General features: G+C 61.4%; 3 protein-coding genes across 3 annotated transcripts; 1 reads left to right on the plus strand and 2 right to left on the minus strand.

Moving 5' to 3' along the window:
• On the plus strand, positions 1-2,818 carry RNF26 (ring finger protein 26). Its single transcript, XM_059183339.1, has one exon. The coding sequence runs from the start codon at positions 582-584 to the stop codon at positions 1,884-1,886; it is 1,305 nt and encodes a 434-aa protein (XP_059039322.1). The 5' UTR covers positions 1-581; the 3' UTR covers positions 1,887-2,818.
• A 1,686-nt stretch (positions 2,819-4,504) lies between these two features.
• C1QTNF5 (C1q and TNF related 5) lies at positions 4,505-6,431 on the minus strand. Its single transcript, XM_059183363.1, has 3 exons — positions 6,279-6,431; positions 5,754-6,008; positions 4,505-5,399 (listed from the first exon to the last, which is right to left on the minus strand). Exons 2-3 carry the CDS (start codon positions 5,965-5,967, stop codon positions 4,882-4,884), a joined length of 732 nt encoding a protein of 243 aa, XP_059039346.1. The 5' UTR covers positions 5,968-6,008; positions 6,279-6,431; the 3' UTR covers positions 4,505-4,881.
• A 100-nt stretch (positions 6,432-6,531) lies between these two features.
• MFRP (membrane frizzled-related protein) lies at positions 6,532-11,925 on the minus strand. Its single transcript, XM_059183355.1, has 13 exons — positions 11,872-11,925; positions 11,644-11,746; positions 11,405-11,518; positions 11,105-11,284; positions 10,735-10,948; positions 10,203-10,333; positions 9,943-10,068; positions 9,638-9,714; positions 9,179-9,327; positions 8,569-8,699; positions 8,292-8,423; positions 7,448-7,575; positions 6,532-7,357 (listed from the first exon to the last, which is right to left on the minus strand). The coding sequence occupies exons 1-13, from the start codon at positions 11,923-11,925 to the stop codon at positions 7,133-7,135; spliced, it is 1,764 nt and encodes a 587-aa protein (XP_059039338.1). The 3' UTR covers positions 6,532-7,132.
• Positions 11,926-12,189: the final 264 nt, after the last annotated feature.

Raw genomic sequence — 12,189 nt, forward strand, 5'->3', positions numbered from 1 at the left:
CCCACCCCTTCGCACACAAGATGGCGGCGCCCAGCGGAGTAGAGGCCGCGTTTGGGGTTTGCTGAGGCTGACGCCCTTTCCCACTACCCCTTTGGACGCAAAGCGCCGCGAGCCCAGAGGACGGGGGCCGGGCGGGGACAGGGGTACCTGCGTAGCTGGGCCGCGAGCCCGCGCCCAGCCTGCGCCGCCCCCACCCGGCCCCGGCCCGAAACCATCCGTTCCCGGTCTCCTCTCGGTCTGACCCACTGCCCGGTCGTGGTTCGCCACCACCAGGCCTCCAAAGCTGAGCTCTCTCCTCCAGACCGGGCTTACCTCCACTTTAGAGATGTTTGGCCTCTTCTTTCCCAGACAACCCGCCTTCAAAACCGGGACTTCTGGACCGGCACCTGGCCCCCTTTCCCTCCACTGAGACTCCACCCCGCTTTAACCCACTTCTTCCTAAGATTCTTGGTTCTCCCTGGCTTGGAGACGGCTCACTTCCCTTCCAAATTAATCCCCGACGCCCCCCAATATTATCAGCCTTGACACCCCCCTCAGCCTGGAGCCAGACTTCCTTTTGGATTAACCTCCACAGCCCTATCATGGAGGCTGTGTACCTGATAGTGAATGGGGTGGGCCTTGTGCTGGACCTGCTGACCTTGGTGTTGGACCTCAACTTCCTGCTGGTGTCCTCCCTCCTGGCTTCCCTGGCCTGGCTCCTGGCCTTCATCTACAACCTGCCACACACGGTACTGACTAGTCTTTTACACTTGGGCCGCGGAGTCCTGCTTTCATTGCTGGCCTTGATTGAAGCCTTGGTGCGGTTCACCTTTGGGGGTTTGCAGGCCTTATGTACCCTGCTGTACAGCTGCTGCTCTGGCCTGGAGAGCTTAAAGCTCCTGGGGCACCTGGCCTCTCACGGGGCACTGAGGAGCCGGGAGATACTGCACCGAGGTGTCCTCAATGTGGTCTCCAATGGCCATGCTTTGCTGCGCCAGGCCTGTGACATCTGTGCCATTGCCATGAGTCTGGTGGCCTACGTGATCAACAGCCTGGTGAACATCTGCCTCATTGGCACTCAGAACTTTTTCTCCCTGATGCTGGCCCTGTGGGATGCAGTGATGGGGCCCCTGTGGAGGATGACGGACGTTGTAGCAGCCTTCCTAGCCCACATTTCCAGCAGTGCCGTGGCCATGGCCATCCTCCTCTGGACCCCCTGCCAGCTAGCACTGGAGCTCCTAGCGTCAGCTGCCCGTCTCCTGGCCAGCTTCGTGCTTGTCAACGTCACCGGCCTGGTGCTGCTGGCTTGCGTGCTGGCAGTGACGGTGACTGTGTTGCACCCGGACCTCACCCTGAGACTGGCCACCCGGGCACTCAGTCAGCTCCACGCCCGGCCATCCTATCACCGGCTCCGAGAGGATGTGGTGCGGCTGTCTCGCCTAGCACTGGACTTGGAGGCCTGGCGCCGAGTCTGGAGCCGCAGCCTGCAGCTGGCCTCCTGGCCAAACCGGGGAGGGGCTCCTGGGGCCCCTCAGGGTGGCCCTAGGAGGGTGCCCTCAGCCAGGACCTGGCGACAGGACATTCTTCCCGAAGCAGGGCCCAGATCAGAGGCAGAAGAGGCAGAAGAGGTCAGGACGGCCAGAGCAACAGCTGCTCGCGGGCGGGAGAGGCTCAACGAGGAAGAGTCTGTAGCGGGGCAAGACCCGTGGAAGTTGCTCAAGGAGCAGGAGGAGCGGAAGAAATGTGTCATCTGCCAGGACCAGAGCAAGACGGTGCTGCTTCTGCCCTGTCGGCACCTGTGCCTGTGCCAGGCTTGCACTGAGATCCTCATGCGCCACCCTGTCTATCACCGCAACTGCCCACTCTGCCGCCGGGGCATTCTGCAGACCCTTAATGTCTACCTCTGAAGACTCCTTCCCTGCCTGCCCGCTCTGCTGTGCTCCATGAAGCCACCTGTGCTAGGACAGCTTTCACACCTGACCTCTTGGTTCCTGGCCTGAATTCCCTCCTGCCCCCATGGCCATCATGCCGAGCCTCCAAGCCATACGTCCAGGACATTGAGATAGGCTACTCTGGAAGACTGTGAGCTGGGTGGGGCTGGGTAACAGCTTTTTCTCACCCAATGCACCCCTGTGTGATGCCAGAGGTGGTGAGTGTGTCACTATGCAAGGCCCTGAGACTGCTGTGGACCCCCCCTCCAGCTTGCCAGGGCCCATCCAGATGCCAACCTCTGGGGCTCCCCTTCTGCTTCTGGTGTTTCTGTGGGGGATTTGCAGGTCCTCTCCCTGACCCCTCCCCATTTCCTCCCCAGCTTCTGCAGCCACAACACATCACTGTCCTTCAGATGTTTTGGTAACGCAAGGGCCTTGGAATGAACTTGAACCTTTGCTTCCAGCCAGAACACCTGTGCACTGGTAGGCCTTGGGGATAGTATCTATCAGGTGCACTTAGTGTGACCACTTCTGCCTATCTTGATCTTATGAGGTTCCCTCCCAACCTGATCCAATAGCTAGGATCAAGAGTTTACTCCTTGGGGGGGGGGTGTCTGCACCTGGCTTTGGGACCATGTTACCCTCTGGCACCCCAGCTCCACTGGGAGCCTCAGAAGGGATAACCAGATTTCTACTCATACCCCTTTCACTCCCCACATCACAGAGAACAATGGCATTCCCCTTCTGTTTGTCTCTTCTTGGCACTGGGGAGGGCAGACTGCACATTTCACTAGGGTCCAAATATGGAAGGGGCCATCCTAGGAGTATGCAGCTCCCTGATGGGTCTGTCTGACCCAGATGGGTCTGTCCGGCCCAATTTCTGGTGAATAAATTTCTCTTGACAGCTCTGAAGGCCTCTGTGTGCATCCTTACAGGGGTGACCAGCTGGTCAGAGTAACTGGGGCTGCAGCAGGGTCTTTCAGTCCTGCTGGAGTCACTGCGGTCTGTAGGGGACCTGGTGGGGAAGGAGATAAGAGAGGATGTGAGGACTGTACCTTGGAGAGAGCCCATGCCAGGTGTTGCTGGATTAGCTTCCGCCCCCTCCAATTTGTGCCCTCACATACCTGGCTTTTGGGAAAATCCTCCCAGTCTTTTTTACTCTTGCCAGATTGAAGCCCTGGTAGAGAGGCGTGGGAACATTCCCATGCCTTGAGTTGGCTTCCCAGCTTCTGTAGTGCCGCTCTTCCCAGAAAGGAATTTGGGGTTCCTGCTGCCTGCACTCCAGTCTACCGTCCAGTTCCTGGAGGAGCCTGGTGCTTGTCTTTGTGTCCCTTGGGCTGGAGTGGGGCTGTGAGGCCTCCTGGCAGAGAGCTGGGAGCTGAAGTCCAGGACCCAATCCCAGTCCCCATGTTCATATCTGCCCTGACAGGCCCAGCAAGACGGAGGGGGGACACTCCCGCATAATTGTACGTTAAATCTAGGAGCATAATGCCAGGGCAGCCTTCTGGAAGCTGTTGGGTGGTTAGTGGAGTGGGGATGGCGGGGTTGGGGGTGGTGGAGGGGGTGTGGAGGGAGGGTAGGTTAGAAAGAAACTGAGAAGAGGCTTCTCCACATTCTCAGGGGTTGAGAGGCTGAACTGATTGTGGGTCTGGCAAGCCCTGGCTTGTTAGTCATTGGGATGGGGGTGGGGCTGGGGCTGGCGTCTGAAGGTCAGAGGAGGGGAACCTTGAAGGGGCTTTGTGGCTACCCTCAGACTTAGTGGCGCGGCCCACCCAGGCTATGCCCAGCGCGGTGGAGGGCGGGGGCGGTTTCACCACATCCATCTTGGAGCTGGGAGGCCTGGGGAAGGCTTTTCTCCCCCTCCCCCAAGCCCTAGAGAGGGAGGTGAGCAAGGGGAGGTTCCGCTCCTTCCAGTCTCTGTTTAATGTGAGGATAAACATTTTATGAGAGAAGATAAACTTCCTGAGCTAGGAGCAAAGGACCCCCTTTTCCTGTACCCCCATCTGGAATTACACCGGCAGACCTCAATAGCCGTCCTCTCCCTAAGTACCCTAGCAGCCTTGAGCTCAAGGGCTCCAGGATCATCGCTGCATTCTGGAGTTGGGACGCCCTCTTGTGGTCAGCTCAGAAACTACTTTATCTCTAGCCGCCCAGGAACACACCACTTCCCTAGCGTGGGGGGACAGAGAAATAGCTTTCCAGTCATCTAGAGACCAGGCAGGCAGCCAGAGCGGTCACAAATGCACACACGGGGATCCTTTTTGTTGATCAGGGTAGTGTGTGGCGAAGGTAGCCCCCGCCCAGTTCATATGACATCTTTGAGTCAGAAAAAGCTGGCCAGAGCCACATGCCAGAAGAGCACCCTCTCCAGCCAAGCACTCCTGTTCACAACCAACACAACTCAGGGGACAGCTCTATGGAGCGGCTTCTCATTCACTTGGCCCTGTATCTCCTATCCCATGGCTCATCCAGCCCAAGAGCCCTTCCTTCTGTCTGGGCACCACCCTGCACATCTTCCCCATCACTCCCTCTCTCCTCCCCATCCTCATCACCAGGGCATCCCCACCACAATGAGGAAAGGCTGAGCCACTAGGTTGTTTTTGTTTTGTTTGATTTATTGAATAATCTCTGAGAAAAGGGCCCAGGCGGAGGAGGGACAAGGGAGAACCCAGAGAAGCAGCGCACCAGGAAGAGGGCACCCCACCTCTGGGGTCCTGGGGCCAGAACAACTGGGGGACCCACACCTGCCAGCACAGAGCGCTCCTTTTGTTTTGGGCAGAAATCCAGCCAATGCACCACACTGCCAGCCCTGATCTCAGACAGCCTCTGTCCCCATTCTCTGCCAGCAGCAGGACAGAGTCCTTCACAACATCCCAAGGGGGGGGGACCAGCCCTCCCAGATGATGTGGCTGTCAGTGTCATACCCTCCTTGCCAGGAGTGAGAGAGCTTGAGCTCACTTTCCAGTGGGTGTCAAGCAAAGACAGGGGAGTTGTGCCAGTCAGAATACACCAGAAACCCCGAGAAGGTGCTGTCTGTCTTGATGCTGGCATAGATGCCAATGTAATCACCCACACCCACCTGCACCCACACCTGGTCCTCTGGCTCCAGCCTTACCATGGCGCCCCCGGAGAGCGAGGCTGGTTTGGGCCACCCCCCAAAAAACTGGAAGAAAGAGGCTATGGACTCTCCATTCTTGACCAGATCGAATTGCAGGCTAGCCCGGTAGACGGTGGCGTGGACCGCGAAGTAGTAGACGCCGGGCACCTGGCAGGTGAACTTGCCGGTGGTGGCGTCGTAATGTCCTTGCTCGTTCACCAGCACGCGGTCGAAGGGTAGGGGCGCGTCCGACAGCGGAGGCACCCGGCTCTCGGAGCGCTTGGCGCTGAAGGCGGAGCGCGGAGGCACAGAGCACTCGCCTGCAGGCCCGGTGGCTCCCACGGGTCCCGCCTCTCCTCGCGGCCCGGGCTCCCCTCGGGGCCCCGGCAGCCCTGCGGGAGTGCGGGGCGCGGTTAGGACGAGTGCGGCAGCTGTGCCCACACCACCCACCCCCCCGCCCCCGACCCCGTAGCCGGGGATGTCGGCGGCGCCGCTCGGCACCCTCCCCACCCTGCCTGGGGCTCCCGGACGCCGCTTCCAGGGCAAGGGCCACCCTACAGCCAGCTCCCCGGGCCCCGTCGCCCGCAGGAGAGGGTCCCCGAAGCAGCGGCCGCCTCGGGCTGCGTCACCCTCCCCGCGCCCCGCTTCCTGAGTCCGGCGGCGCCCCCTGGCGGGACCCCGAGCCCCGGCCCTCGGCCCGACGAGCGCGGACAGCCCCGTGGACGGCGACTCCGCCGCCTTCTTACCCGGACTCCCGCCCTCGCCTTTCTCTCCCGGAGCCCCGGGCGCGCCGTCGCGGCCGTCGCGGCCGTCGCGGCCGGGCAGGCCCTGGCTGCCGTGGTGGCCCGGCGTGCCGGGAAGGCCGGGGTGCCCCGGGCACAGGCTGGGGATCTTGTTGTCGTCCAGCGGGGGCGAGCCGGCCGCCAGGCCCAGGAGCAGCAGGGCGACGAGGGGCCTCATGGCGCTGGCACGGGGACTCCGGCCGCCGGGGTCCTCAAAGTCTGCGGGCCAGGCGGGACGGGAGTCGGGACCCAGAATCCAGGCACGGGCCTCTCTCCCCGCCCCCGAGGCGGCCGGGTGGGTCCCCACCCCACTGCCATGGGCCTGAGGCTGAGCGGCCCGCGGGTGGACGAAGGAGGGGCTTCCCCCAGAGCCGAGGACCCGGAGGGAGCCGGAGGTCAGGGGACAGGAGAGGCTGGCAGCTCCCCTCACCCCACTCCACCCTGTGGCCCTCCCGCCCCCACCCCCCTCCCGCCCTCCACCACACTCACCCCCTCCCGTCTCCCGGGGCTTCCTTGGGGCGCTGGCTACTTCGGACCCTCCAGCTGACCCCTGCCCCGCCCCTGTGCTTCTCCCCCTCCAGGCGTCCCCTGCCCTGGTCCGGGTTCACTCCCTGCCGGCTCTGCTCTGCTCCTCCCAGACTCCAAGAGGAAACCAGTTGTTCAGGGGCCAAGAGCTCCCGGCAGGGAAATAGGGAAATAACTCGTGGTGTCGCCTGGCTGCCGACCAAGGTTTGGGGGAGAAAGGAGGCGGAGGGAGTCTTAGCTGGGCACAGGGAGGCAGGGCTGTGCAGGACAGACACTCCGACAGACATTCCGGGCACCCACTGCTCCAAGGCAGGCCGGAAGGAGAGATGGTGCGGTGACAAGAGACCAAGGCCAAGACTTGTGGTGGTGGTGGTGGTGGGGAACAGAAGCTGAGAATAGAGGGGGGAGAGTTCTAGAGGCAGACCGACAGCTGGATCCCCAGGACTCAGAACAGGGCCTGCCGCATTACTAGGCCCTCAATGCTTTTCATTGAATAACTGAACGAGTCAGAAAGCAGCTGGTGGAGAACCTGAAAAAGTACGTCTCCGGAGAGGGGAAGGCGGGAGATTGGAAATAGGGGTCTGAGGTTTGGGTGTGAGGCGGTCCTCACAGTTAATGGCACCGTGTGGAGCTGGGGGCAAGGAACAGGACAGAGAAGCTTCCATTAGCCCTGCCAACTACTCCTCTTCCTCCCCCTGGGAGGCTCCAGAGAGGTTGGCCAGAGTCCAAGGCTGGTCCTCCTTCCTTTGTCCCATGCCTGCCCCGCCTGATCAGCAGAGGTGGACAGGTGGGCAGAGGGGCAGGGGCCCAGCCTGGGGTCAGGGCTGGGCACAGGCCTCCAGGCCAGCTGCCTCGGGCAGCCTGTTGCAGTTGAAAGGCCAGGGGGTACCCAGTAGAGCCAGGCCAGACTGGCACTGACGCTCAGCCTCCTGGCAGACAGAGCGGCAGGGGGGAAGGACACTGCCTATGGGAGTGCAGTGGGGCACAAGCAGTCCGCAGAGAAGCCTCCGGAAACTCTGGTAGCAGGGCAGACTTGTCAGGCTCTGTGGAAGGAGGAAATCAGCCCTCAGGCACCCCACCCACTAGGCTCCCTCCACTTCCTGGGGGTCCTTGCTAATCTCTGTCCAGAGCACCTTATAACCTCTGAGGATCTCCACCACCTCTTCCTGGGTGGCCATGCCCACCCAGATGTTCGGGAAGGCTGTGGTGTTGTAGCTCAGGCCAGTGCACATCTCCACCTGGACAGGCTCACAAGCCAGCTCTGTAAGAGAATCACAGGAGAGGGTACACAGGCTGGCGACCTGGGGCAAGTCACCAAAATGCTCTCTCTGGGTCATTTGGGGGTTGTTGTGGGACTCAAAGGAGATAACACGGAGACATGCTTTGCCCACATCACGGGTGCCCATTATCCTCAAGAGCCCGCCCAAACATCCTTTATCAGCTCTGGGCATCATGCAGGAGGAGTCTCTTTGATCTCGGGAGCACAGGGCACTGACATTGGCAGAGACTGCTGGCATCTGGAAGGAACTCCCCTGCTCTGACTTCATCATCATCCTCATCATCCTCTTTTTTTTTTTTTTAAGTAGGCCCCACACCCAATGTGGGGCTTGAATTCGTGACCCCAATATCAAGAGTCACATCCTCTGCGGACTAAGCCAGCCAGGCGCCCTTCAGCTTCCTCTCCGAGGTGGACTGTGCAGAGGGGTTCTCTGTGTGACCAGGCTGGGCTGGTTCTTGAAGCCCCAATCATTGACTCCCAGATCCCCACTTCCCTTGGGGGTGGTGTCGGGTACCATTGGCAGCCCAGGGGGAGAATCCCTCCCCGGACTCTTCGGAGTCTCCCCATGCAGGGGGGGGGGGCGGACATAGGTGGGCTGTGATGAAGTGTGCCAGTGGGGCTTTTATGAATGGGCCCCCAGCCTGCTCCGGCCTCCCCTCCCCCCACCACGGTGCTCTGGCGGGGAGGGGGCTTCTCACCTGGGGGTGGGAACAAGGGGCTGCTGCAGCTGTCATCACCACTGTCTGGGCAGCGTCTCCATGTGTCACACGTCCACTGCAGACTCTTACACTCTCCGTCGCGGCAGGAGAACTCGCTGGCGCCACAGGGATCTGCAGGCATAGGGTCACAGCAGTGCCCTGGGATAGGCCTGTGCCCCCATAATACCTTCGCGGTTCTCTGACCGGGTTTGGAGGCTTTCCGCGTTCTCCTGGAGGTGCCTCCACTGCCCACACCCGCACCCCCAGGGGCACCTACTCTCTGTGGTGTTGAGGGCCCGGTAGGTGGCAGAGAAGCCCCCAGTGCTGATGCCGCGGTCTGTCCTGAAGAGCACCACCAGCTGCTGGTGCAAGGAGATGAGGCGAGGCGGAGGCTCTGCTCCGCAGAACCTGCCCGAGGCAGAGAGCACGCCTGGGCAGGGAGCCTTGGCCCACCCAGGCTGTTCCCGTGGGCCTCCCTCTGAGCTGGTGCCCAGGGGCAGGCCTGAGGGGATAGGACACATGGCATTTACGGCCTGGGAGAAAGACACACATATTCGGTTGGCAAAGAGTTAAGCAAACTGCTTGAACTTGAGCCAGTCAGAGATGGGAAACACCAGTGAGGGTTTGAGGGGAAGTGGGAGTGGGCCGCACGGGGCAGGAGAACTGGGTAGGTAGGGTACTGGGAAATGACCTTCTGCACAGGGGCAAAGCTGAACAAAGGCTTTGGGCTGAGGAAGGACAAGCCTCTTCCTAGGGTGACAGTAGAGATACCTCTGGCTTAGAACAGAAGACAGGGACAGGGAGAGGGCAGGGTGAATCTGGGGGAGGCCTTGACCATCAGACCGCGGAGAATGGAATTTCTCTGGGGCTCCTGCTCTGGCAGCTACCTGCCTAGGAGGCCAAGGGTCCCCGCGTCACTGGCCTCATACACGGCCACATAATCCAGCTTGCACTCTTCCTGGGCTTGCAGGCTAAAGTTGTGGAAGCGCAGCTCTAGGCCATGTCCTGCGGGCACTGAGATGTGCCAGGTGCAGAGCTAGGGGAGGGTACGGAGGGAGGGTTCAGGGCTCCTTCTCCCATCCTGCTCTGGGCATCTAGGCAGGGCTCCAGAAGGGTTTTCTCTCTGCAGGGGGCTGGGCAGGGTGCGGGAGCGGGCAGCCCACCAAGCTCTCTGCATCAGTGAAGCTACCAGTAAGCACTAAGTGCTTACAGGCTACCCAGTAAGCACTAAGGACTGCCCCCCCGCTTGCTGCCTGTTGGATCTCTGACGTTCCCAAGAGCCAGGCAGCACCTCCCACACTGTTCCAGGTCACACTAACCCGTGTGTGTCTGCCCCACTCCCTTACCTGCTGGTGAGGGTAGCTCTGCAGGTCCCCCGGGGCCGAGAAAGTGCCCTGGAGCCCAGTCAGATTCCCCCCGCACCCTGCAGAGGGGAGGAGGAGCTCAGGAGTCTGCCAGGGTCTGGGCCTTGGCCCACTGGCCAGGCGGGGACCACAGGGGAGAGCCTGGGCCAGTCCCACAAGGAAGCAGCTTCTGGGCCAGGAGAATATCCGGGCAAGTTTGGGGCTGGGCCAGAGCTGGGGAGTCCCGGCCGAACCCGGGTGGGATGCCCATAGACAGTACGCGCCCTGCGCCTTGGTGGGGCCCGTACCCAAGAACTTGGCACTGCAGTTGGTCTCATCGCTGCCATCAGCACAGTTGGCAAAACCGTCGCACACTGAGTCAGGCAGCAGGCAGAGGAGCTGGTCACAGGGGAACTCATCAGGAGCACAGCTCCCTGGGGAGGGGCGTCTGGATTCAGAACCTCCCAGAGTCTCCAACCCCGTTGCTGGGGCTGGGAATGTCTGGAGGGGAGGGAAGTGGAAGCTTGAGAGGCCGCTGGAGGCGGAGGCGGGGTGGCAGAACACTCACCGGTGCCGGGAGCCACAGCCTGGTACCAGGCATGGAAGCCAAATCCTTCCACGCTGCTGTCGGAGACGAAGGCCACCCGCAGGCGGCTGGCGTTGGTGTTGAGTGTGGGGGGAGGCACCCTCCCACACACTCTGCAAGGAGCCAGGTTGGGGGTGACGGAGGCTCAGAGCTCAGGGCCAGCCGGAGTGGAGGCTGCCTGGGCCCTGTGGTCCTCCTGCCTCAAGCCCTGACCTGGGGAGGTCAAAAAGAGTCCTTTCCTTTCCCAGGGAGCTTTCAATTTCCTGACAGCCATGTGCATCCGTCCTTGTGGGCATCTATTCATGGGCAACAGAGGTGGGAGCTCCATCTGATAGAGAGCGAGCGGCAGTGACCTCCCCAAGGTCATGCAGCAGGCTGGAGGCATAGCTGGGCCCCATGGTCGGGTCCCTCGGTTTCCTCCCAGGCCAGCCCTTCCTGTGGCTGCTTCCCTGTTCTGTCCTCTGGACAATGATGCAGAGCAGGGTTGAGATCTCCTGGGGGCAAGGGCACCCACCTGAGGAGGGGGCCTTCAGGCTCAGGGGAGATTTCCAAGCGATCGAAAAGACAGGAGACCACACTCTCCATGCTGAGCGACTCAATCTTGAGCTGTATCGCGCGGTCTGCTGCCACCTGGATATGCCACACGCAGTGGGCGTTGGGTGGGTAAGGGTCTGGGTAATTGGGGCTGCTGAAGAAGCCCCTTGGGCCAGGAAGGAGGCCCCCACAGGCTGCAGAGAAGAAGGTTAGAGTTCAAGTTCTGAGGTCAAAAGGAGCGAGACTCTTTTATTTCCAAGGCTCCCCTTCCTGCACTTACCGCCCCCGCCCCCAGCCGTCCTCCTGCCATCTTGGGCTCTTCTCCAGAAAGATCTTCCCTGGGTACTCACTGGGCTGGGGTAAGGGGCTCAGGCCTGCCTCCTCCGGCTGTCCTTTGGGATTCCCAGATGCCGGAGACGTGGTGGTGGTGGAAAGGCTGGTGGGGGCTGGGGGGCTGGTCCCACTGGGGGTCAGGCCTTGGGCAGGCAGTGGCGGATAAGAGTCCCCAGACAGGGGTGTAGCCCGCAACTCTGCAGGTGGGAAGAGGGGGGAGTGGGATTCAGAGGAGCCGGTTCCCCAGAGGTGACAGATAGAATGTCTCGTGGAATCTCATCCCCAAGCCCTCCTGCCAGGCAGGGCCAGGTACTCACGAGCCAGAATGACGGCCACCAGGAGCCCAAGCAGCAGGAGCAGCAGGCCGGCCAGCAGGAGGACGCACAGCCAGGAGAAGTGGCAGTCCGGCTGCAGCCCTCGGGAGCGCCGGCCTGTGGGTGGGTGGGGTGGGACCTTGAGAGCTCCCTGGGCAACCCTCATACTGTTCTCTGTTCCTGGGTTTCTCTGTCCACCCCCCCGCCCCGCCCCCATGCAGGTCACTCCTTGAGATGGTTACCATGCCGGGGAGCTGGGATGCTGTGGCTGGCATCCTCCCGGAAGGCTGCTGGAGGGCAAGGTGGCCCCAATTCAGGCTCAAAAGCAGGATTGCAGAACTCAGTCTGGAAGGGAAAGACTGGAGGGCTGAGGGCCAGTGGCCGTACTGCCAGGCCAGCATGGCCCCCGGACATGGCCAGCCCTAGGCAGGGATCTGGGTCTCGAGAGAGCAGTCCTATGTGACTCTTACCTTGCTCAGTTCTGTCGCCTCCACACACAGGATGACATCTGAGCATTCCTTCATGGCTCAAGGCTCTGCATGGCTTTCTGGGAGTCCCTGTGATCGCCCAAGGCCGCCAAGGGCTCACTCCCTGATCCCAAACTGCCTATCAGAGGGGAAGCCTCTGCTCCCTTCGGGAAGGGGCTGCTGGGCTAGATGGACTCTCAGACCGCCCTTGGCCGATTGGTTCAGACCACTGGCTACTCTGTCCCTATGTTGGGGAAAGAAGCAGCCAGAAGGAATTCGCAAAGGCATGAAACGGTTCCTTAATCCAACTCAGCTGAGGAT

This window comes from Mustela lutreola, chromosome 1 (assembly GCF_030435805.1).
Source record: "Mustela lutreola isolate mMusLut2 chromosome 1, mMusLut2.pri, whole genome shotgun sequence".
Taxonomy (NCBI): Eukaryota; Metazoa; Chordata; class Mammalia; order Carnivora; family Mustelidae; genus Mustela; species Mustela lutreola.

Coding starts and splice junctions, on each gene's coding strand:
- RNF26 (XM_059183339.1), top strand. CDS start 582: ATGGAGGCTGTGTACCTGATAGTGAATGGGGTGGGCCTTGTGCTGGAC.
- C1QTNF5 (XM_059183363.1), bottom strand. CDS start 5,967: ATGAGGCCCCTCGTCGCCCTGCTGCTCCTGGGCCTGGCGGCCGGCTCG. Junction 5,400..5,753: donor AGGCGAGGGCGGGAGTCCGG/GTAAGAAGGCGG, acceptor GCACTCCCGCAG/GGCTGCCGGGGCCCCGAGGG.
- MFRP (XM_059183355.1), bottom strand. CDS start 11,925: ATGAAGGAATGCTCAGATGTCATCCTGTGTGTGGAGGCGACAGAACTG. Junction 10,069..10,202: donor GGCTGTGGCTCCCGGCACCG/GTGAGTGTTCTG, acceptor GCCCCTCCCCAG/GGAGCTGTGCTCCTGATGAG. Junction 8,700..9,178: donor ACCCTTGGCCTCCTAGGCAG/GTAGCTGCCAGA, acceptor TGCCTCGGGCAG/GTTCTGCGGAGCAGAGCCTC.